Source organism: Phocoena phocoena, chromosome 3 (assembly GCF_963924675.1).
Source record: "Phocoena phocoena chromosome 3, mPhoPho1.1, whole genome shotgun sequence".
NCBI classification, from domain to species: domain Eukaryota; kingdom Metazoa; phylum Chordata; class Mammalia; order Artiodactyla; family Phocoenidae; genus Phocoena; species Phocoena phocoena.
The window spans coordinates 112,750,723-112,777,866 of record NC_089221.1 but is presented as its reverse complement, the minus strand read 5'-3'; the positions used below and the strand labels follow the sequence as shown (position 1 = coordinate 112,777,866).

At 35.5% G+C, this 27,144-nt stretch overlaps 1 protein-coding gene across 1 annotated transcript in view; it reads right to left on the bottom strand.

Moving 5' to 3' along the window:
- Window positions 1-27,144, bottom strand: part of SEC24A (SEC24 homolog A, COPII coat complex component) — a 57,965-nt gene that overhangs the window by 22,224 nt on the left and 8,597 nt on the right. Inside the window, 12 exon segments of the mRNA XM_065873428.1 lie at window positions 210-461; window positions 1,556-1,611; window positions 6,144-6,262; window positions 7,628-7,740; window positions 9,918-10,027; window positions 11,795-11,921; window positions 12,955-13,057; window positions 15,484-15,656; window positions 15,947-16,107; window positions 16,683-16,760; window positions 18,857-19,027; window positions 23,009-23,491. Coding sequence (XP_065729500.1) covers window positions 210-461; window positions 1,556-1,611; window positions 6,144-6,262; window positions 7,628-7,740; window positions 9,918-10,027; window positions 11,795-11,921; window positions 12,955-13,057; window positions 15,484-15,656; window positions 15,947-16,107; window positions 16,683-16,760; window positions 18,857-19,027; window positions 23,009-23,491 — 1,946 coding nt within the window.

The window sequence follows — 27,144 nt, the reverse complement described above, 5'->3', positions numbered from 1 at the left end:
GTTTGCCTGACTTTCTCATCAAAGGCAGGTGGCATTGCTATGGCCTGCTAAAGATCTATACATAAGGTAAGGGTGAATCAGATAGAAAATAATGTAATAAAATAGAAATGTCTACATAAAAGAGGAGAAACGCTTTATCCATTTCCTTATATTCCCTCCTTTTCACAACTGAAAAATAAATTTGAAATAAGCTCTGTACTCAAAGGGACAAAGCACCAGCATAAATCTTATCATGCACTTAATGACTTTCTAACCTTAGCAGATGACCTCTGGTTGGGTTCCTCTCGTGGTTTCAGGGCTCCCACTCCAAGAGTTGGGAGTTGTGTTTGAAAAACAGACATTCGACCACCAGTTGGGGACATCAGCTTAAAGGCAGCCTGAAGGGCTGGACCCAAGGCACTCTGGGTCTCCAGGGTCTTGGTGAACATTTGCGGCAAAGTTTTCAGTAAATCTTGGACGAGCTTGTGAAATAAAGCAAGAAAACTCAAGAGTGTTACAATAAAAAAAAATTTTTTTCACATTAAGTCACTGACTCATACAATAGACAAGACATTGAGTCATGATGATGGTCAGAGAATCTACAGACAGTACAGTAAACAATGAAGTTGGTCAAATGACAAGAAAGCCATTTTAAGTCAACATTATAAATTGGCAAGCAAGACAAATCAAAATTGGGGCCTTACAGTTCTTGCACATGCAGTAGTCCAGCAAGACTATAAGTCCAAATGTATCCAAAAGAACCATCACAGTTTAGAGATTTTACATATTTAAATGCCATGAAATATGGCCTTCTCAATCACCTCTATACACTTTATTCTTTTCAGTTCCAAAGTGCGTTTAACTCTTCCCTACTGCAAAATCTAAGATAGCCAGTAAATTTGCCAACTAGTAATATTACTACAAAAGAAAAACAAAACAAATAACAACTACCTATTCAGGTTAGGTTGTACAAATAAAGAGAGTTAATGGGAAAAAAATACTTCACACTATGGCGAAGTCACCATTGCCAACAGCTGAGACCATAGACTTGCTAGTTAAAATGTTACCCCTACGGCATATATGCATGTACAGGGTAGACAACATCCCCCCTTCAGACACATTCTGTTCACCTCTCACTGTATTATGTCATGGCAATTTCCAGGCAGGTAATAAGAGTTTCTTCTGAACTGACCCCAATGACACTCTGTGAATCAGAAAAGCAAAGGGCACTGAAAGCAGCCTAAAGTGCTTCTATGTAGTGACCAGAAGCTTATCTCAGCAACCCTCCCAATTTCCCAAATGGCTGGCAAGGCAGGTTTCCTTCAGGTTTCTCTCATTTATGGAATAGGCTTATCTTCTACCCTACTACAAATGGATACATTAAACTTAAAAGCAATCAGTTCAAGGGCAAAATCAAAAGCTGTTCATCTGATGAATTTTAACTAACTGCAAATATAAAATGCTATACATCTTAGAAATGTCACAGAGAGAAGCAAAATTCTACTTAAAGTTCGTTTTAAAAATATATTCCTTCAACATTTCAATTAAACATGTCAGATAGGAAAGTGTCCCTTACCTCTTTACTTTCATTTAAATTTACTAATAAGTTCTCTGGCATAGGTATAAAAACATCTGAAAGAACAAATAAATATTTCTCTTAAACAAAACTTAATTGTTAAAGATGTTCCAAATACATAACAGTGATATAATTAACCACCCCCATACTTAGAGAAGAGCCACCTTCTCCATTTGTACAGCAATGTCTACGTATGTTCAGAGTCACCAAAAGAGCACTGATTTAGGCTTTTACTGCAGCTTATCTATTACCATGTAAAAGGTAAATAGCCTCCCAAATAGAAAATACTGACCCACAAGCACTCAGTAAAGGTTTGTACAAGTACTCTGCTTCTTAGGTTAAAGACAGTTTAGAATCCTGCTTTAGAATTCTTGCTTAGCCCCAGAAGCCAGCCAAAGAAACACTCTTGGCATTAAAAAAAAAAAGTTGACTAAGATGACACACAAGAATTCTGTGTCTTGACATGGAAGTAATACAGCCCACCAACAGCTCTGTCATTCATAAGGCACATATTTTCTCATAAAGAAGGCCCCCATTATACTTATGGGACCACGAGGCCAAGTGAATCAGGAAGTATGCTAAATGGCCACATCAGAAGAGCTTCTCAGGATTCAAATTTATTCTTTCTTAGGAAGTAAATATCCTTTCTTAGAAGGAAGCAACTGGGAAGGAAATGTGGGTGGTGATGCAGGATTATGAGGGGTCTCACTTTCTACATTTTTGTACTATTTTTTATTAAAAAATTACAAAAATAAGGCTCATGATAATGTTCATGAAAAATAACACCAACGAATAATTTGAAACATTAAATATTTACTTTATCATATTAAAAATGTACTATTGTTTAGATTTCTTCCTTTTTCTTTAAAATTAAACAGATTTTAATAAAACTTTTAAGATATAATTCACATACCATAAAATTTACCCTTGCAGAAGATACAATTCAGTGATTTTTTAATATATGCATAGTTGTACCACTAACACCACTAATTCCAGATCCTTTTCATCATCCCAAAAGGGAACCCCACACCAATTACCAGTCATTCCTCAATTCCCCATCAACTCCCACAGCTCTAGGCAGCCACTTTCTGTCTCTGGATTGGCCTATTCTCAACATTTCATATTAATGGAGTCACACGATGAGGTCCTTTGTGACTGGCTTCTTACACTTAGCTTCATGTGTTCAAGGTTCATCCATGTTGTAGCATTTATCAGTACTTTATTCTTTTTTATTGCTGAGTAACAAAACATTTCATTGTATGGATATTCTATGTTTTGTTTATGTTGGGTTGTTTCCACTTCTTGGCTGAGTTGCTACCAACATTCACGTACACATTTTTGTGTGGACATGTTCTGTATTGTTTTATTTTTAATAATTCATATTTAGCAATTTAAAAAAATTGAAGTGTAGTTGCTTTATAGTATAGACATGTTTTTAATTTTCTTGAGCATATACCTATTAAGTAAAATTGCTGGTTATATGGTAACTCTATGTTTAACTTCCAGAGGAACTGACAAAATGATTTCCCTAATGGCAGCACCATTTTCCATTCCTACTACTAGTGAATGAGGGTTCCAATTTATCCACATCCTTGCAAATACTTGTTACTGTCCTTTAAAAAAATTTTTGCTATGTGACATCCAGCAAGGGATATTCCATTTATCAGCTCATGTATAAAATTGAGAAGCTGGACCATATCAGTAAATTCACAACTTGGCCCATCATCAGAATCACCTGTTCAGTGATTTTATTTTATGCCAAATAAGTAGCTGGGTAAATAGATAAGGGAAATGAATGACTGACATGGCTGCTCTGTTGTGAGACCTGGAACAACCAAGACAGAAGGGGGCTCTATTCAACTATTTAATTTTAAAGTTGTACAGTCAATTCTCCTAATTCATAGATTTTATAGTTGCAAACTTGCCTACTTATTAAAATTTATTTGTAACCCCAAAACCAATACTCATGGAACCTTCCCAGCTATTCAGATATGCTCAGAGCAACAAAAAAATTTTGGTTTTGAGAATTTTTTTTAACTGGTGTGATGTGGCATTTCACTGTGGTTTTCATTTGCATTTCCCTGATAACTCATGATGTGGAGCATCTTTTCAAGGGATTATGAGCCAATTGCATATACAGAATATTGAATATGGTGTATTGAATAGAAACATGTCTATTCAAATCCTTTGCCCACTTTTTAATTAGGTTGTCTTTTTAATAAGTTGTAGAAGTTTTTTACATAATCTAGATATATATTTTGATCAGATACATAACTTGCAAATATTTTCTCTCATTCTTCACTTTCATGATGGCATCCTTTGAAACACAAAAGGTTTTAATCTTTTTTAACTTTTAAAAATTTTTATTTTTTTTTAGTTTATTGAAGTATAGTTGATTTACAATGTTGTGCTAATTTCTGCTGTACAGCAAAGTGATTCAGTTATACATATACATTTTCTTTTCCATTATGGTTTATCACAGGATATTGAATATAGTTCCCTGTGCTCTACTGTAGGACCATGCTGTTTATCCAAAAGTTTTTAATTGTTAGGAAGCCCAACTTATCTGTTTTTTCTTTTGGTATTTGTGCTTTTGGTGTTATATCTAAGAAATCACTGCCTAATTCAAGGTCACAAAGACTTACTTCTATGTTTTCTTTTAACAACTTTATAGTTTTAGTCTCATCCTCAGATTTATGATCCATTTGGAGTTAATTTTTTAAACTGTGGTAAAATATACATAATATACAAAATGTATCACCTTAATCATTTTTAAGTGTACAATTCAGTAGTATTAAGTACATTCACAGTGTTGTGTAACCATCATCATTATGTATTTTCAGAACATTTTCATCATCCTAAACAGTACCCATTAAATAATTTCTCCCTTCCCACAAGCTCCTGGTAATCTATAATCTACTTTCTAACCTATATCTCTATGAATTCACCCATTCCCGGTACCTCATATAAACGGAATCATATAATCTTTGTCCTTTTGCATCCGGTTTATTTAACTTAGTATTGATATAATGTTTTCAAGGTTGATTCATGTTGTAGCATGCATCAGAATTTCATTCTTAGGGATGAAAAATATTCCATTATATGTATATACCACATTATTTAACAAATCATCTCTTGATGGATACTTAGGTTGTTTCCAACTTTTGGCTACTGTGAATAATGTTGCTATGAACATTGGTGTATGAGTATTTGTTTGAGTTTCTGCTTTCAATTCTTTTAGGTATATACTGGGAAGCAGAATTGGTAGATCATAATGGTAATTCTATGTCTAACTTTTTGAGGAACTGCCAAATTGTTTTCCATAATACTGCACCATGCTACATTCCCACCAGCAATATACAACAGTCCCAATGTTTCCACATCCTTGCCAGCCATTTATTTTCCATTTTTTAAAAAATAATAACCATTCTAATGGATGTGAAGTGGTATCTCATTGTGATTTTGATTTGCATTTCTTTAGTGATTAATAATGTTGAGCATTTTTTCATGTGTTTATTGGTCATTTGTACATCTTTGGAGAATTGTCTATTTGAGTCCTTCATCCATTTTTGAATTGTGTTTTCTTGTTGTTGTTGCTGAGTTGAGAAGCTCTTTATATTAATCCTTCATCATATGTGTGATTTGCATATGCATATATTTTCTCCCATTTTGTGACTTTTTACTCTCTTGACAGTTTTCTTTCATATACAAAAGTATTTTAACAGTGATAACATCCAACTTATTTATTTTTTCTTTTGTTGCTTCTGCTTTTAGTGTCATATCAAGAAATCACTGCCGAACCCAATGTCATTAAGATTTTCCCCTATGTTTCCTTCTAAGAGTTTTACAGAGTTTTAGTTCTTAAGTTTAGGTCTTTGATCCACTGAGTTAATTTTTTTTTATATGGTTTATGGTAAGGGTCTAACTTCATTCTTTTGCATGTTTGGTTTTCCCAGAACCATTTGTTGAAAAGACTGTCTTTTCCCCATTGAATGGTCTTGGTGTCCTTATCAAAAATCAACTGAACATATTTGTGAGGGCTTATTTCTGGGCTCTCTATTCTGTTCAATTAATCTAGGTCTATCCTCAAATACTTCTTGAATGACCTTTAACATTAACTTGTCTTTTGTTGACTTGTTCAGAACTCACTTTACCTCCATAATTCTGTTTCCTCTTCTATAAAATGAGAGATTTGACTGAGGGACTCTTTTTTTTTTTTTTTTTTTTTTTTGCGGTACGCGGGCCTCTCACTGTTGTGGCCTCTCCCGTTGCGGAGCACAGGCTCCAGACGCGCAGGCTCAGCGGCCATGGCTCATGGGCCCAGCCGCTCCGCGGCATGTGGGATCTTCCCAGACCGGGGCACGAACCCGTGTCCCCTGTATCGGCAGGCGGACTCTCAACCACTGCGCCACCAGGGAAGCCCTGAGGGATTCTTATAATTCCAAAAATCTTATGATTTTATACTCAAGGTTTTCCTCAGTATAGTAGAATCACACCATATGCTGCTAGTTTGTTGAACAGTCATGAAATATTTCTAAAACTAAAAGCTCCTCAGGCAGTTCAATAATTTTAAGTATATAATATATACCTTCAATATCTGAAACTATTAGCATCTGAGGTTGAGATAGACCTTCTTGAAGGCTGTAGAAGTGGATTGTACTATCAAATGTTATGAAGCCAATTTTTGTCCTAGTGTTGCCAGGAAGCCTAAAAACAAATTCAGAAGAGTATTTTGTAGTTTTCCCATATACATATATACCTAAAATATCTGCAAAGAGTTAAATACAAATATCTACTTCTATGTTATGAAAACTGCCCCAACATAAATGTTTTTAACCCGTGCAATGTTTAATCACCATGAAAACATACACTACTCAAAAGAAAACACTATATATAAGTCAAACAATCAACAAAACCCAGCAATAATACAGCAATCCAAAATTCATTATACTATATAAAGTTATATCAATCACTTAGGAAATGAGATATAAAAAATACTGGAAAGTATATACAGAAGTTTGTAGATGATTTTAATTTATAAAAAATACTTCAAAAAAATTACCAAACACCAACTCTAAAATGTAATATAAATTTATGAACTGCAGATCTTTAAAAAAACATTGCCCAAACCTCTTTTTATATTGTTTAATGCATTCATTTAAGATGATCAACAGAAAGATCTGTTTTTGAAGAACTTAAATACGTAGACCATAGTTTCATAAGGGGAAAGACAAACTAGTTTTCATTTTTGTTGTTCATGCTTGGGTGAGTCAGTGAACTCTCTCATCAACAGACAATCCCCATACATAACCTACAACATTAAAAATACAAATGCTGATAAGAACAAGAATGCCCTTCGCCAAGGTGAGGGAGTTAGTCCACTTCTGATGAGATTTGGTCCTACACACTCTTCCTTACACACAAAGAGCACAATAGTATTTCATTACACTGAAAGGTCACATTAGCTTTTACGTGTTACACTAAGTATCTAAGAACCACTTAAAGTACAGTTATTTTAAGAGGCTTAAGAGATATAACCAGAAAATGCAATGCGTAGCTACTGTTTAGATTCTTATTTCAACAAACCCACAGTAAAAAGACATTCTGGAGACAACCAGGAACAAAAATTGAACTGGGTATTATATCACACTATGGAATTATTGCTAATTTTGTTTGATGTGATTCTCATATTTTAGTTAGGGTTAAAAATAATTCCAAGTATTTCTAGGTAAATGATATACTGACTGAGATTTGTATTAAAACACTCTAGGGAAAAAAGGGGGAAGGGCAGGGTTAGATGAGGCAAAAACAGCTGAATGCTAAAAATATTGAAGTTGAAGGATGGGTAACTGGAACTTCATTACATTCTTTCTATTTACTACATATTTGAAATTTTTCCATAATAAAAAGTTAAAATAAATTAATGTTTCTCAGAGAAAGTGAGGCCTAAAGTTATCTACTGATTTAAGTGGACTTTTAGAACATAATTACATAACTTTTAAAATATAGTTTGAAACTACTTATTCATTTTACAAACACCGTTTATAATTTAACCTGAATTAAGATACTTACAAATCCAGATTGTCTAACAAACTCTGGCAAACTGAATTCAAGTATCCAGTTTCAACTGCATTGTGAGACACATCAAATACAAAAAGGTACACTGGAGGTTGAGGTGGTCGTAACTGAAGGAGAAAAAGGATCTCATTAAATACAATTAATAGAATTAAATTTAAACTTACCATTTGTTGTGTCTATATAGCAAAAGAATAAAATAAGCATTATTTACAGAAGTGGAGACCACAATAAATAATAATACATCAAGAAAATAATATAGAAAGAAGTTTTCTTCAGATGCATACTTAGAAAAAGGACAATGAGGATATGATTATCATAGGTCAGAAGAGTATTTTTTTCTAGGACAGGAAGAGGAAGAAATGTGATCAGAAAGGTATTTATGAGCATCGGTAATGTTCAATTTCTTGACCTGTGTGGTGCAACAGTGGTGCTATGATTATTTGGTAACCTACATATTTATGTTTTATAGGCTTTTCCATATGTACATTATATTTCACAATTTAGGGAAATGTACAGCTCTGAAAATGACAAATCAAGTTAGCCTGAGCTGGTTATTTAATCAACACACTTCAGCCAAGTTCCAGAAAAATGTACAAGTATATTTTAAACTTCCAAGTTCAAAGATTTGTTTTCAATTCAGTAAAAAGCTGGGGCGGGGTGGGGAGGCAGGTACAAAATGGGAGATTGGGATTGACTGATATACACTACTGTGCATAAAATAGATAACTAATGAGCACCTACTGTTTAGCACAGGGAACCCTACGCAGTGATCTGTGGTGACCTAAATGGGAAGGAAATCTAAAAAAGAGGGGATATACGTATACATATAACTGATTCACTTTGCTGTACAGCAGAAACTAACACAACATTGTAAAGCAACTATATTCCAATAAAAATTAATTAAAAAAAAAAAGGCTCGTTCATGAAAGACAAGAAAAAGCTAAGGAACTGCCACAGATGGGAGCAGACTAAAGGAACAGAAACTAAATGCAATGTGGACTGAATCCTGGGACAGAGAAAGGATGTTAAGTGGAAAAACTAGTGAAATCCAAGTAAAGTCCGTAGTTTCATTCATAATGTTGTGCTAGTGTTAATTTAAGCTTGATGACTGTCCTAGAGCTACATAAAATGTTTACATTAGGGGTAGCTGGGTGGACTCTTGGTGCTATTTTTACCATCCTTATATAAGTTTAAAATTGTCTCAAAATAAAAAGTATTTTTTCAATAAAAATAATAATAAAATAAAATAAAAAGCACCAAATAACCACAATCAGAACTCCACGTGTAGTATACTAACTTTTATATTATTTTGCACGTATCACTTGCAAAATCCATAGAATCTGTTGCCCAAGAGGTAAGTCAGGAAGGAAGAAAACCTCTTGCTATAGGCAAATTTCCAAATTTAAAGGAAGCCATTTTTACAAAACCTGGAAGTTAAAGAAACCCAGGAAGGCCAATTCAAAAGAACAAATGCTTCTGATTTTTTGGTTTTAATTCAACAGAGGGACAGCTACACTACAGAAAGCGATCACCAGCCATTTAAGTGTCACAAAAATGTTTTCTACACTGAAATTTCTATGTGATGAAAAGAGACTGAATCTTCAAAATATCTATACTAAAATGGCCCCAACTGACCAGATAGAGACTATCCCACAAAAATATACTAAAATAAAATATTAAAAGTTGGTATTAAAACTTACCTTCATATTCCCTTTCCTGAGAGGCAATTATTGCATGCGGAAAGGGAAATCAAATCAAAAATCCTAAATTTTTATGAGACCTCTAGCACCTGCTAAAGAACTGGAAAGTCACCTAACTAAATTTGTTTCACATCCATAAAACAGGATTAACAGCTTAAGAGTTATTTGTGATAATCAAAAATATATAAGTGCTTTATAAAATGCATAGTGCTAGTTAAACATTAGGCATAATTATTATCTTTTCAAATGCAAGACCTGAGATATTCACACGAGTGTATAAAAGTAGTTGCAAAGATGATGTGCATCACATAATTATTTGTAACAGAAAAAACTGGAAGTGACCTAAAAGTAAGTATGATCCCAATAATATATTGCAAATTTCTGGATGGATGCCCAAGAAACATAAGTGGAACTTTACACTTTTACTTTTCAAACTTACCCTTATATACAAATTAACTACTTTTATAATGAACAAGGATAACTTTTATAAATTAAAAATATAAAATTTTGGTTAAAGGATTTTATATTTTATTTAAAACCAGGTATAATGAAATATTTGTGCTATATAAAAAATGAAAGTTTACCATGTATTCTGAAGGAGCCATAAACTCAATAGTAGCATTTTGAACTTCAGGTCTTCTATGAGGTTCTCCATAGACTCTGGTCAAAGGGTTGTACATGAATTCTTCAGGAACTATGTGAGTTAACAATATATAATGTTAAAACTGAAAGGATTAAGTTTAATATAGCTTGCATTTGGCTGTTTTTTTTAATTTAGGAATTTATAAATAATTCAATATAGACTAAATATTAAGGGTTAAATATACTTTGTTTTTGAGTCCCATTCAATTCCCCTCCACACTGAATGGCACTAAGTATGTTTTGCTTTTACAACCACAAGCACTATGATTTTTCTTTCCCTATCTTCTAATATCCTTTTTTTTTTTTCTAATATCCTTTTTTCTCTTAATTCTTGGAAAGCTGCTTTCCTAAAGTAGTTTGAAAGGATGATAAAAAATCATTAAATGCTAATTATTTTCTTAAATGCAAGACTAAACTTTGTCTTAAATTTCACAGTGGTACATGGATGATAACATTTGACGTATGAAATGTACAGACTCTGGTTGCCCCTAGAAAGCTATGGTAAAATACTTCAAAGGTTAAAGCCTAAGGGTACGGTGAGTTTCAATAGTTATAAGACCTCTATGGAATATCAGTTGCCTACTGCCTATAAAACACTAGTGCTCAAAGAGTATTTTCTAAATTAACACATTTTTGACCAGAGACATATTACAGCCGCAGGCGTTGGTTTCTGAAAAAATCCCCCCCTCAATAATGTGTTAATTATCATTTCATCTATCTTCCCAGGAACTGTGTAAAAATTCAAATTCCTATATATGCTAAAGGGTAAGCCATAGTTCATGAAATGGTCTGGGCTGCACACAAAAGTGACTTCAACCCTTATCATAATTTAATTTCATATATTGAAGCATATATACATAAGATTTTAAAAGTGTACTAAACACTATAAAGACATACATTTTCTACATTATTACAGAGTAAAAAGAATGCTCTTTTTCTACCCTCACTTCTTCTACTCTAAAAACACAAACAATAAAAATGGTTATAAAAAATCTCTCAAGTGTCCGCCTGCCGATGCAGGGGATATGGGTTCGTGCCCTGGTCTGGGAAGATCCCACATACCGCGGAGCGGCTGGGCCCATGAGCCATGGCCGCTGAGCCTGCACGTCCGGAGACTGTGCTCCGCAATGGGAGAGGCTACAACAGTGAGAGGCCCACATACCGCAAAAAAAAAAAAAAAAAAAAAATCTCTCAAGTTCCTCTATTTCCCAATGCTTAATGAAATTTCCTTCTAAACAGAGACCAAATTTTCAATGTGGGTAACGGCATGCCCTTTTTTTCTTCTCTAATCCTAATAGAATGTTGTTGGTTAGATGATATTCCTCAAATATAAATTGTGAAACAGTTACTGAAGAAGATCCCCTCCTCATCAGCTACTAAAAAAACTACATTCAACTAACCTTCTAGCACTGCCCACCTCCCTTCATACAGCAGTGAATGAAGCTAATGGCAGCTACTCTGTGGGCTTATTTTCTTTCACCCTAGAGAAAAGGCATGGGACAATTTCTAAATAAAAATATTTCTTAAATTACAGGCTTAAATAATACCATGAAATATGCCATTTATTATATACCCAATAGAATAAATGTAAAAAAGTGGTATCAAACTAGTATTATCACATTTTTTGCTTAGGTAGTATATAATTATTTATATATAAGTATAAATGCCTAGAAAATAGTTAAAAGAAGTTATATCTGAGTGAAAGGATTACGGGTAAATAAGACCGGGTTTTGTTTTGTTTTTTAACTTCACATTTGTGTTATCTGATTTCCCTACAATGCATGTAGAAATGTTTAAATGTTTTAAAAAAAAAACATACCATCATTGACTCGGTAACATAAGTTACATTTCCATCTCCTTTGATCAAGAAAGCTGACAAAAGGGTTGATGTATGTCCTGCATGAACGGCATCTCACAATTGTACTAGAGGTAACCACAGGCAATTGCTGAAAAAAAGGGACTAAATTATTAAAGACAATGATGATCATGTCTAAAGGTCAAGCAATTAATCCATACCTTCCAAATAATTGTTGGGATATTATAATTTTAGAGAAAAAACTAGGGTAAAAAAATGTGTCCAAGCTGCCAAATAAAAAATTATGTAATGAAATGTACTGGTTCTTAAACCCTAGTGATTTTCCCCAGGACCATTCTCATTAAATTTTGCCTTTTAAAAAGTATTTATTTTCTCATTAAAAGTTTACATTACAAAACCAACATAGTAAATTTACAACATATCTGTGAGATGAATGGTGAAGGAAGGATCAATATTCTAAAAAAATGACTAATTAAATCATTAGGAAGTTTCTTCATGTTATATTAACAGGCTACTAAGTTCTCATAAAAGAACTGTCACAAAGTAAGGTATGGTTAAATTATATTTAAATATTTTATTGGACTTCGCAATTATGCTCCTATTTAAAGTTTATCCAACGTTTTAAAAGATCTAAAGTTAAAGTCAAAAATCAGTAAAGGCAATACAATCCTATTACCAAAAGGAGGTTTGTATTGGGAAAGTCACTTCACTTATGGACTGATTCTCTCAAACCGTATGTGGTCACATGTCAAGGTCCCAGAGCCTTAGGACAAAAGTAGAAGGGCTTCTTTTCTTTTCTTCTTCTTCTTTTTGGAAACAGCTTCTTAAAGCAACAGATTTTACTCCAAGAATGGAAGAACTGGGAGAATGGGTAAAGTATTTTAATGGGTAAACAATTTATAGCTTGTTAAAACAGTATGGTTCATTTATTTATTTTCTTCAGTACCTCTATTCTATTCAGTACCTCCTGAATTTTTCAACAATATGTTTATTTTATCTCTTTGTGAAAGCGTTTGATAATATTTTTGGCTGAAATACAAGAGGAATCGGCCAATGGTCAAATTCCTAAAGATAGCTCAAACAAATTCTTGCACTATTATAAAAAATTCCTTACCACCAAGATAATTTTCCACAAAACATTTACTTTCGCTAGTAAAACATACCACTAGGTCTTTAAAAGGATGAAGCAGCAGTCCCAGAGGAAGTTTGGCTTTATTCAGTAAGGCCTGAGTCTGAGGAATGCTAGTCAGTGTGCATCGGAATAACCTATATCAATGTAAAAATCATTTGTCAGTTGTTACTATGACTATTTTTGGACAAAAATAAAAAGACTTAAAAGGTACACATTTTAACATTGGATCAGATTACAAATGAAGTATTTCAATAGACCCTCACAAATTTTATCCTTTTTAAATATTTAAATCTTATTCAGAAAGAAAGGGTAGACGGTTATAATCCCATTTTCTATAACTAAAACAAATTTTCTTCTCAGCTTGTGCATAAGACAGTCTAGACTACCAAAGAACTTATTTTTCTTTATATAAATCTAGATGGCACTGGAATTTAAAGGTGATGACCCAAATTTGCACGTGCAAAGTTAAGCGTATTACTGGGACTTTCCCTGGTGGTCCAGTGGTAAAGAATCTGCCTTACAATGCAGGGGACACGGGTTCAATCCCTGGTCAGAAAACTAAGATCCAACATGCCTCAGGGCAACTAAGCCTGCATGCCACAACTACTGAGCTCACGCACACCTCAACGAGATCCTGCGTGCCACAAATACAGAGCCCATGCGCCCTGGAGCCTGCATGCCACTACAGAAGAGAAAAGCTACTCGCCACAACGAGAAGCCCGTGCACCACAACGAAGAGCCCCTGCACTGAGATGAAGGATCCTGCATGCCTCAAGGAAGATTCTAAGTACTGCAACTAGACCCAATGCAGCCAAAAATTAAATAAATAAATAAATAAATAATAAATCTTAAAAAAAAAGTTAAGTGTATTACTGAAAAGCTCAGTTTTACTGATGGTTTTAAAAAGACTATTTAAAAATAACAAAATTGGGCTTCCCAATTTCGGTGGCTCAGTAGTTAAGAATCCGCCTGCCAACGCAGGGAATATCCCACATGCCGCGGAGCAACTAAGCCCCTGTGCTACAACTACTGAGCCTGCGTTCTAGAGCCCGCGAGCCACAACTACTGAGCCCACGTGCCACAACTACTGAGCCCGTATGCCACAACTACTGAAGCCCGTGCACCTAAAGCCTGTGCTCTGCAACAAAAGAAGCCACTACAGTGAGAAGCCCATGCACCACAACAAAGAGTAGCCCCCGCTCACCACAACTAGAGAAAGCCCACGTGTAGCAATGAAGACCCAACGCAGCCAAAAATAAAAATTAATTAATTAAAAAAAAATTCAGGGACTTCCCTGGTGGTCCAGTGGTTAAGAATCCGCCTTCCAGGGGCTTCCCTGGTGGCGCAGTGGTTGAGAGTCTGCCTGCCAATGCAGGGTACACAGGTTCGAGCCCTGGTCTGGGAAGATCCCACATGCCGCGGAGCAACTAGGCCCGTGAGCCATAACTACTGAGCCTGCGCATCTGGAGCTTGTGCTCCGCAACAAGAGAGGCCGCGACAGTGAGAGGCCCGCACACCGCAATGAAGAGTGGCCCCCGCTCGCCGCAACTAAAGAAAGCCCATGAACAGAAACGAAGACGCAACACAGCCAAAACAAATAAATAATTTTTTTAAAAAAAGAATCCACCTTCCAATGCAGGGGACAATGGTTTGATCCCTAGTTGGGCAACTAAGATCCCACATACTGCAGGGCAACTAAGCCCATGTGCTCTGGAGCCCACACACCATAACTAGAGAGCCCACGCACTCTGGAGCCCGAGCGCTGCAACTACTGAGCCCACACACTCTGGAGCCTGTGCACAACAACTAGAGAAGAGCCCCTACACCGCAACAGAAGATCTCACATGCTGCAACTAAGACCCAATGCAGCCAAATAAATAATAAATTTTTACAATAAATAAAAATAACAAAATTCAGTTTATCAGAAAGTCTTCATATACACTTAAACTCACAATCAATTTTAAGAGAGAAAAGAGTATTATAATTATGTTGGTTATGAAAAACAATTTAAAATGAGATCAAATAAAGGATTATATAGAATCAAGTCTCTGTCCTTTGGACTTTGAAAATATAATGTAATCACCATAATGATAATGAATATCATAGTCCCATGAGAGCTGATAAGAGTAGCTATCAGATCAGGGGTTACAACTCTATTTCTTTCTTTTTTAGTGGTATGCGGGCCTCCCACTGCTGTGGCCTCTCCCGTTGCGGAGCACAGGCTCCGGACGCGCAGGCTCAGCGGCCATGGCTCAAGGGCCCAACTGCTCCGCGGCATGTGGGATCTTCCCGGACCGGGACACAAACCTACGTCCCCTGCATCGGCAGGCAGACTCTCAACCACTGTGCCACCGGGGAAGCCCTCTATTTCTTGACTTAGAATATTTCAAATATCAAGTAAGCAACTAACAAAGCGCTGTTTTCTGCATGCAGAACTACTTTCATAAATTAATACATTTGTATAGCTTGTTCGTAACACATGAAGCTCAAAAATAATCTGGAAGAATTTTAGAACAAGTAAAATGTCATATTTAATAAGAAGCGCTGTTTGAAGCCTTACTCTGGGTTACAGTTGAGTTTCTGAATATCTTCATGCAAATTTGGAACAGGAGGCTGCAAAGGTGTCAATGGAAGCATGTTTCTTTCTTGAAGTAGATTGATAACCCTTAGCCCCTCTGGATGTAGACTTAATCCACTCATGCTTGCAGGTAAATGATTAGCACCTAAAGGAGTCTAAAGATATATAATTTCAAAGTAAGTAGCCTTTATAATGTCTTCAGTTGAAAAGAGAAGAGTATAAGGACTTGGTTACTTAATTTCTCTCTAAATAACAACACTGTAATCTAGATTTCCTGGTCAATTTTTGGTTCTGGAGATATGTAACAGGACAAAGGCCTTATGAAATATTTATTACCATTCTAACTGGTTAAAAATTTTCATTATACCTTCCTAAAATTTTTTCATGTGAATACAGTTTAAACTGAAGTGGAATACAGGTAAAAAAACAAAAACAAAAAGTATACCTGAGTAAATGCCTGTGGACCACTTGGATAATTCAAGGAAGAGGGTGGCATTCCTGTTGTACTAGGTGGTATTGTGCTCTGATAACCAGGTGGTAAGGAGGGATATGAATATCCAACACTTCGGCTCATTGTAGGATTCTTATTAGTAAGCTGTGGTGTTGCTAGAAACAAGGTAACTTTTAAGTTCTATTTAACACTCCAGAGTACTTTAAATCAACACACACATCCATTAAATTATAGAAATCATAACTCTAAAATCCTTTGGGTAATTTAATACTTTCATTCATCAATTTTATAAAGTAAAACAAATAAACACTAGTAACAAAGTAAGAGCAATGATTAAAATCTAGCTACAGTGGACTACAGCTGTAAACACACAAAAATAAGTTTAGTATAATTAATTTACTCTCATATCTCATATCATGTACTAAACTTTGTATTCAGACTAAAATTTAAGTCAAAACAACTTTAATTAAAACATACTAAATGTTCAACTGGATAAGTAAATTTAAATAGATTTAATTGAAAAAAATACTCTTCGGTCATAACATAATAGTAATAAAGCCCATAATCCCAATCCTAAAGGGGAAAAAAACCTAACAAAAAATCTAAACACATGGAGATAAAAAATGCTAACAGTAGGTATCATTGTGTGACATAATTATGAAGTTTTCTTCTTTGTTTCCTACAAGGAACACATACTTAAAAAAACAAAAAAACTTTTATAGCATCTCACCCAAGAAGCCACCGCCTTCAATTTCATCATAACTATTGTGAACCACCATAGATCCATTATTGGTATTTGGTATAATACCTAAGGAGGAAGTTTATTAACAATATTTAAATTAGAACCATTATTATAATTTTTGCAAGATTTGAGCTAACGTTTAAAATTTATGATAACTTTCCAAATGACAAATAGTTTAAACCACAACCCAGGAAATGTTAAATGTTGAAATAAAAATTTCAAAGAATGTAAGATTTTAAATATACAAAATATAAAAAAGTTTCAAATAACTTTATAAGCTTCCAAAAAGAATGGTACTTTGTGTAGTTTATAAAATTATATACTACCTGAAAGATTTTACTAGTTGTGAGAGCAGCATTAAAAACTTCTAAGGAGCAGTACGCACTAAAATAAGTCACCAAAATCAATAATATTTGAGGATGAAATAAATTTATGAGGATAAAAACCTTTTTTAAAAAATATGTAAGTAAGGGCTTCCCTGGTGGCGCAGTGGTTGAGAGTCCGCCTGCTGATGCAGGGGACATGGGTTTGTGCCCCGGTCCGGGAAGATCCCACGTGCCGTGGAGCGGCTAGGCCCGTGAGCCATGGCCGCTGAGCCTGTGCGTCCGGAGACTGTGCACAACGGGAGAGGCCACAACAGTGAGAGGCCCGCATACCGCAAAAAAAAAAAAAAAAAAAAAAAAAAAAAAAGTAAGTAAGTCAGCAAGAAAAACAAATATCGTATATTAACGCATACATGTGGAACCTAGAAAAACCGGTTTGCAGGGCAGAAATTGAGACACAAAGAACAAATGTATGGACACCAAGGGGGGAAAGTGGCGGGGGGTATGAATTGGGAGATTGGGATTGACATGTATACACTGATGTGTACAAAATGGATGACTAATAAGAACCTGCTGTATAAAAAAATAAATAAAATAAAATTCAAAAAAAATAGAATATAAGAAAAAAATTTTAAAAAATAAAAATATGGAACAGAGTAGAATCTAGAGTTAACTTTAAGGTGATATATATTAATTAGAACAATTGCTTTGGTCTAGCAAACAACCACTAAAATGAATAATAAAAATTTATCATTATGTACCTCTGCTATTTATTAGCTCTAATTTGGGTACAGAAGAAACTAAAATCAATGAATAGTATCAACCTCTAGCACCTAAGTATAAAGGTGCTAACTTTTAACAGTTTTAACACCAAATAGATAAGTTTAATGGTTTCATAAAGTTAGTAACTCCTTTCCAATTCTCAAGACCACCAGGTCTTTAGCCATGAGTTGATACAGAAAACCTTAGTAAAACTGTTTTGTAGAAACAAAAACATAGAGCATATTTTTAGTTGGTTAAAAGTTTAAATACTTATTGTAGCTTGATATTCAAAATTATCAGGTGGCAACCAGTGGGACACGGCTTTATCATTTTGTTACTCATTGTTAACACCATTCTTTTCAAATTATACACAGGTCAGTTTTTTCCCTACTAACAATACTAAAAAAAGGAAATGGTAGAAGAAAATACAAAAATGATAATATTGATTATATTGAGTAGTAGGATATGGGCAGTGGTTTTTTCCCCTCCTCTTCTGTTTTCCTATTTCCAATCTTGCTGCAATGGTTATATTATGGCTAAAATCAAATTTCTTATTTTATAAAATATTTTGTTTAAATTAATAAACTTACATGTTAAAGTTACCTCTGAAGACAATGCTTTAAAACTATAAAACATCAAAATGTTTGTATACTTGACTTTTTATTTAGGCTCATAAATATTTGTTACATTTACAGTAAGAGTGGCAAGCAAAATACTGCTTCCATAAAAAAGGGCCAATGTATTAAAAGGATAGTTCTAACATCATGTCCAGAAAAGCAAAATTTCCTCTCTCGCCTCCCTCTCCCAAAAGACATATAACTTTATAGCCATGATTTTTAAAATCTGCACAGCAACAAAAAAAGTCAACAGTGATCCCAAAAGCTATTCCACAGCCCAGAATGGGGCAGTGGAATACCAAGAAACTTTTTTAAACTCTAAATTCCTGAGGGGCATCACTAACCAAAAAAACTAGATTTTCTGTTAGAATATGACTTGAATGCACGGAATTCAGATAATATTCACCTTTCCACCCTGAGTCAAAACTTTAGGACGTGACTCGGTTTTTGTCTTGCTTACCTTCTTGGTTGCTAGCTGAATTAAAGGTGGGCTGGGGCACAGCTCTATGTGTTGATTTCTGAGGCGTAAGGGCCCTCACTGGAGGTGGTGCTCCAGTTGGAGGGGGCCCAAGAGGAGCTCCTGGTTGAAAAGTGGTAGGCAGAGGTGTATTCACTAAGGGGGGTGCAGATCCTATGGAAACAGTGGTTTTTCACATGACACTTAAGAACTTAAGAAAAATGCCAAAACGGCCTTTTACCGAATCTAAGTAACTTCCAAATCTATAGTTCAACTACAAACCAAAAATTACTAGAAATAAGTTAACCTCCCAGATGAATGACTTTCTAATTTATATGCATACTTTACACATTTCCAAGTCTCTCCTACCATAATTCTTACCTGTCGATTATTAAAGCAGTATAAATATAAAGTCAGCATCAAATCACTTATACAGTAGATACAATGCCCTGTTTATTGATTAATTTTTCATTAACTGGTCACAGTTTCAACAGGCCACATCAAATATTCCAGTAGAAATTAACATTAATAAAAGTTTATGAATACCTATCAATATAGTCCATTCACTATCATAAATTAGGTTTAGAGTTAGCTTTCTAAAACTACAAACTATTGTGGTTATCCTAAATTTTCCAAGTTTTAGTTCATTTTGCTTCATTTTTATTGGGGGTATAACCTGTTAAAATAGATAATAAATGTGTACACTGTTCAGTGTTTACCTAATAATAATTAAAAGTAGTTTACTTTCAATAATTGCTTAAATACTATATTAAGAACACTCCCTAGGCTTAAAAATCAGGAAATGATCCAAAGTTTACGTATAAACCTTATGAAACACTGATATCCAAGAGGTTTAAAAGTACCCATCAAACAAAACTAAGAAATGACATGGTATTTGTCCTTGTATCTACCAGTATCTCACTGGCTCAATTTCACCAATTTTCTATTAGGACAGTAAGTTCTGACTACTGTAAAAACACTGTGAGTTACCCTTGGGGAAATTCTTCTGTGTGACATGCAAAGTTCCAAAACCCACAACCACCTGTTCATTCAAATCAATAATACTGCTTCCACCTTCTCATTTGCTAAAGAGGAGGAACAAAGTCTATAAAGTAGATAAAATACTACTGATAATACTACTGATAAAATATATGTGATTTAATTTTTCATTACAAGACTTTTAATCCTCTGAATTTGTAAGTGAAATAGGTAATAAATTTTACATATAATATATTCTACCTGTATTTTGTAAAACTCTGTATTTTGTAAAATCAAAGGAATAAAGATACCTAAATATAAAAAATTTCAATATGTTTCTTCAATACTGTTCAATTCTCCAGGGCCAAATTGAAAAATGATCTCCCAACAAGACTAATCAGTGCCCTGTTGTCAAAGGTGAAGACAAAGATTACTGCCATGTAACTCCCTTATCAAAGAAGCACCCATACATATCTATGGCAATAGAGACAAGTCAAAGGAACAAAAGGGCAAGGTACATTTGCAACTCAGCATGAATAAGAATGTTTGATACATCTGGCCACAAAGATGTAACAACCTAATGTTTAACAGAATACAAGTGAGCTGATAGAGATTTTTCACAGCTTTAAGAGGAATATTGTTGAATCCAGAATAGGCTACATTTCATAAAATAGACATTATGTTTTCAAGTTGAATGACTCTTATTTAGAACACTAATAGTTAGAGTTTCAGAATCTGCCTTCTGAGATCCCTAAAACTAATTACATGCTAAAAGGTGTCCCATTAGAAAAAAAAAGTCAGAGAATTTTAATACATGAATTAGAAATTTGCATAACTTAGATACAGTTTTTATTTTAAGATTTTTTTGATGTGGACCATTTTTAAAGTCTTTATTGAATCTGTTACAATATTGCTTCTGTTTTATGGGTTTTTTTGGTTTTTTGGCCGCAAGGAATGTGGGATCTTAGCTCCCTGACCAGGGATCGAACTGGCACCCCCTGCTTTGGAAGGCGAAGTCCCAACCACTGGACCACCAAGGAAATCCCTAGATACAGTTCTGAGATCAGACAACCAGGCACCTAACAATGATGAAAAAACAGAGGTAAAAACTGGGGAAGTTTTTTAGAGTTCTCATTAAGAAAAGAGAAGGGCAGTCATACATCTCTTGTAGGTTCATTTTATTAGTTTATGTATCTTTCTTTCCCCTTCTTTTATATAGAAACCTTCATAAGTTTTGGCACTTCCTTATGTCTCTTTCACCACATCTGTGCTGTAATCAAGGTGCTCTACCTGAGGGCTTCTGTTATAGCCAAAAAAATATTTCAGATTATTGATCACGTGCTTTTTAATGAGAGGCTACACCTAATTTTAAATAGTACCTTTTCCCAACCTATTTTCTTGTGGCTTTGGGAAAATTGTTCAAGCCTCACATTCCTTATCTGTAAAACGTACTGCTGTAAAGATTAAATAAGATAACACACATTAAAGTTTGGTAAAGAGCTGGAAAATAACAAACATTCAATAAATGATACCTATATAAATGTTACCTAAAAATGTTACCTAAAATGTTACCTAAAATTCTATATAATAAATGTTACCTTAATAAAGAAGTGAATGTTCATTAACTTCAAGCGACTGATGCTCACTCATGGTGTCAAGTGAATAAGAATAAGAGTAATCAGAAGGATTTTAGGTCTAACAATTATGGATCAGAAGATCTCTCCAAAGAAACTAAGTTTCTAGAAGCAGCCTTAATCTTTACAAGTCCAAAATGCATTCACCAGGGCCAGTGGCTAGTCAAGAGGCTAAGAAAAATAGTTTCAGCAGTTAACAAACTACAAAACTGATGAAGTGCATGTAGTATCTAGATGCAGAAATACATATGAATATAAAAAGGTAATGACTGATATTACTATTTCACTTGGAAACTTTTACTAGTTCATTTCCTTGAGGATGTCTGCTGAGCAGAATCAACCTGCAGATCCTAATACAGAATCTGAAATGCTTTTCAAAGTAACACTATTAATGTTGATAAGTGTTTAAGACAAATTTTAATATAAAAAAAGGGAATAGTGAAATGGTTAAATGAACCTACTTTTGAACCGTATATGACCAAGCACTGAGGTTAAAAAATAAAATGATCAAAGTCAGTCCAAGAGTATATAGCTTTCTTCCCAAATTGATGTACAGATTCAGCACAATCCCTATCAAAATCACAGCTGTCTTTTTATTGCAAAAATTGACAAGCTAATCCTAAAATTCTTATGGAAATGCAAGGGACCTAGGACAGCCAAAACAATCTTGAAAAAAACCTAAAAAGGTGGAGGAGTCAATCTTTACAATTCAAACCTTACTACAAAGCTACGCTAATCAAGATGTTTGGTACTAGTATAAAAATAGACATATAGATCAATGGAACAGAATTCAGAGTACAGAAATAAACCCTACATTTATGATCAACTGATTTTCAACACGGGTGTCAAGATCATTCAATGGGAGGAAGAACAGTCTTTCCATCAAATAGTCCTGGGACAACTGTATATCCAAATGCACAAGAATGAAGCTGAATCCCTACCTACTAACACCATACACAAAAATTAACTCAAAATTGATCAAACACCTGAATGTAGGAACTAAAGTTATAAAACTCCTAAAAAAAACAGAGATAAATCTCTGTGCACTGCTTTCTGACCACAGATGTGCTCAATAATACTCCTCACTCCAAAAGTACTGTCTTGTTTTCACCTGCCCCTCCAGATTCTCTGGTTTCTGGAGCCAAAAATTGTCTATGCCATAACAAATAGACAAGCCAAGCCTTAGATCAAGTCCAAAGAGAGACCACAGGGATTAAGCTTCCCTAGAATACAAGATGGAAACCCATTAATAAAAGTAATGGCCAGTACTTAAGTGGTTCTGCATGCATACCTGAAACCCTGAAATATCATGGGTGACTCAAAGAAATTCAGAGGATACCTTCAAAGGAAAGAAGCAAAGCAGGAACAATCATGATTTTAAGTTGACCCAAAGGTTACAGAAGTAATCTATTTAAAGATTAACAATGATCAAAAAAATCAATAGCCTTCCATATGATTTTAAGGTTGAAATAGTCATTTAAAACATTTAAACAAGCAAAATTTTCCCATCTCTACATTTTAAGCAGTCCTGTAAGAACTCTACCTGATTTTATGAAGTTGTTTTGAAGTGAAGCATCTCCAGAAGAAACATATTGAGGAGTTGTCAAATTTGCATTCCCAGACATGGTCGGTTGGGATGATGCACGAGGACAATGGTTTGTCTGTGACGAATAGTTATATTGCCAATTCAAGGGTGGTGGTATGTTGGCTCCAGGAAGAAAGCTACCAGAAGGCATTGGTGTAGCAGCTGGGTTCTGAGAAGTAGGTAGTGGCATTTGGGGAACAGGACCACTACGGAGTGAAGGTGTCACTGGATTAGAAGCCACAGATGGTCTATAAACAGTCTGTCCAGGTCCCTGATAATTACTTAGTGGAGAAACAGTCTGGGAACCACCAGAGTTAGACTGTCCAGAGACTGGATTCAAAGTCTTTGCTGGTATTAGATGAGGGTAGGATCCTGGAAGCTGAGAATTATATCCTTGGCTCACTGACACTTGTGAAGACATCAGTGCATTTTGGACAGGACCTTCCAATAAGAGGAGGAAAAATTAGTTTTACAAACAAATAAAGCAATACTTTAAAAAATACAGTAAAACATATGGTGCTCTTACAACCCAACAATGAAAAGACAAATAACCTAATTAAAAATGACTAAAGAACAGATGAATGGATAAAGAAGATACGGCACATACATACAATGGAATATTACTCAGCCATAAAAAGAAACGAAATTGAGTTATTTGTAGTGAGGTGGATGGACCTACAGTCTGTCATACAGAGTGAAGTAAGCCAGAAAGAGAAAAACAAATACTGTATGCTAACACATATATATGGAATATAAAAAAAAAAAAGAAAAAAATTGTTCTGATGAACCTAGGGGCAGGAGAGGAATAAAGACGCAGATGTAGAGAATGGACTTGAGGACAAGGGAAGGGGGAAGCGTAAGCTGGGACAACGTGAGAGAGTAGCATGGACATATATACACTACCAAATGTAAAATCGATAGCTAGTGGGAAGCAGCCACATAACACAGGGAGATCAGCTCGGTGCTTTGTGAACACCTAGAGGGGTGGGATAGGAAGGGTGGGAGGGAGATGCAAGAGGGAGGAGATATGGGGATATATGTGTATGTATGGCTGATTCACTTTGTTATAAAGCAGAAACTAACACACCATTGCGTAGCAATTATACGCCAATAAAGATGTTAAAAAAAATGAGCAAAGGCTTTAAATAGCATTCAAATATACTTCCAAAGAGGTAAACAAATGGCCAGTAAGCACATGCAAAAATGTTCAACATTATTAGTCATTAGAGAACTGCAAATCAAAACCACAATGAGGGTGGCACAGTGGTTAAGAATCCACCTGCCAATGCAGGGGACATGGGTTCGATCCCTGGTCCAGGAAGATCCAACATGCCACAGAGCAACTAAGACTGTGCACCACAACTACTGAGCCTGTGCTCTAGACCCCACGAGCCACAACTACTGAAGCCCACATGCTGCAACTACTGAAGCCGGCACACCTAGAGCCCGTGCTCCACAACAAGAGAAGCCATTGCAACGAGAAGCCTGCACACCACAACAAAGAGTAGCTCCCACTCACGACAACTAGAGAAAGCCCACGCGCAGCAACAAAGACCCAACGCAGCCAAGAAAAAAAAAAAAAAACACAGTGAGATACCACTCACACCAACTAGGACAGTTATAAAGAAAAAGCTGGAAAGTGACAACTGTTGACAAGGATGTGGAGAAACTGGAAAGCTCATACATTGCTAGCGGAAATGTAAAACGGTACAACTACATTGGAAAATAGTTTGGCAGTTCTTCAAATGTTAAACATAGTTATATAATCCAGCAATTCCACTCCTAGTCTGCATAAAACCTTGTACACAAATGTTCATAACATCATTATTTGTAATATCCAAAAAGGAGAAACAACCCAAATGTCCATCAACTAATGAACAGATAAACAAAAGAGGCATAACCATACAATGGTATATTATTTGGTCATAAAAAGTAATGAAGTACTGATGACATGCTATAATACAGATGAACCTTGAAAACTTTATTTTTTTTTAAAGACTATTGATATTATTAGTGTTTTTTTAACATTTTATGTTTGTTTATTTATTTATTGCATCAGGTCTTAGTTGTGGCTCGTGGGATCCTTCATTGTGGCACATGGGCTCCTCATTTTAGTGCACGGGCTTCTCTCTAGTTGTGGCACACGGGCTGCAGGGCATGTGGGCTCTGTAGTTGCAGCACACAGGCTCTCTAGCTGTGGGTGTGGGCTCAGTAGTTGCGGCTCGCAGGCTTAGCTGCCTCGCGGCATGTGGGATCTTAGTTTCCCAACCAGGGATCTAACCGGCGTCCCCTGCATTGCAAGACGGATTCTTAACCACTGGACCACCAGGGAAGTCCCAACTTTATACTAACTGAAAGGCATTAGTCACAAAAGATCATACACTGTATAAATCATTTATATAAAATGTTCAGAACAGGAAAACCCACAAACACAGAGGTAGATTTGTGGTTACAACAGCTGGAAGGAGGGAATGGGTAGTAACTGCTAATGGGTATGGGGTTTCTTTTTTGGGGGTGATAAAGATATTTTAAAACTGATTGCAGTGATGGTTGCAATTTTCAGTGAATACACTAAAAATCATTGACCTGTACATTTTAAAGCTGTTATTAAAAAATTAATCTCTAGGGCTTCCTTGGTGGCGCAGTGGTTAAGAATCTGCCTGCCAATGTAGGGGACACGGGTTCAAGCCTTCGTCTTGGAAGATCCCACATGCCGCGGAGCAACTAAGCCCGTGAGCCACAATTACTGAGCCTGCGCGTCTGGAGCCTGTGCTCCACAACGGGAGAGGCTGTGACAGTGAGAGGCCCGTGCACCGCGATGAAGAGTGGTCCCCGCTTGCCGCAACTGGAGAAAGCCCTCACACAGAAACGAAGACCCAACACAGCCAAAAATAAATTAATTAAAAAATATTAATCTCTAGAATCACCACTTCTAAGGAATATGCTGTCATTTTTGCCCATAAAACTAAACAATGAAAAGAAATAAGATGAATATTTTTCAAAAGACGGCACGCATACAAACCTAATTTCTTTGGACGTTTTACATTCAAAAGGTATAAAAAGAAAATACGTATCTTCCAATCATACCCCCTCAATCCATGCAAGCAATGTACAAATATCATCAGCCTAATTTGAATCGTTTCATAAATTATACAATACTTATACAAACATACATAAGCATATGCATATATAGAGAGAGGTAGGATTGGGAGGCCTACAAAAGCATACACACATAAGTAATATGTAGCTGGGGAGAGAGAGTCTATACGCATTGCTCTGCAAAAGAAAAAAAAAAAACAGGTATCCTTCCAGGACAAAAGAAATAGATCCATATGTGTTAGTTGCAGCAATGTTTATAATAATGGAAAATTGCAAACAAATTAAATATCCATCAGCAGGAGACTGAATAAATAAATTGTAGATTAGTCACACAATGGGCTAATTATCAATAAAATGAATAAACCAGATGTACATCTACCAACTGAAATAAATTACAAAAAGAATACTAAGAGAGGGCTTCCCTGGTGGCGCAGTTGTTGCAAGTCCACCTGCCGATGCAGGGGACATGGGTTCGTGCCCGGGTCTGGGAAGATCCCACATGCTGCAGAGAGGCTAGGCCTGTGAGCCATGGCCACTGAGCCTGTGCTCCGCAATGGGAGAGGCCGCAACAGTGAGAGGCCCGCGTATGGCAAAAAAAAAAAAAAAAAAAAAAAAAGAATACTAAGAGAAAAAAGGGAAGTTATAGAGAGCTAAGTATGATATCCTTCTTATAAACCTTTTTATTATGAAAATTTTCAGACATACACAAAAATATTAGACTACTTTATGCAGTCTCCCACACAAAAAAAGTTAAATGTCAACAGGAATTACATTTGATTTATATATTCATTTTGGATTGTTTGACATTTTATGATAGAAAATCTTTCAGGAATTCCCTGGCGGTCCAGTGGTTAGGACTCTGCACTTTCACTGCCGAGGGCCAGGGTTCAATCCCTGGTCAGGGAACTAAGATCCCACAAGCCATGCAGCACAGCTGGAAAGAAAAACAAAAACAACTTCCTTTCTATCATAAACATGGTATATATCTCTCCATT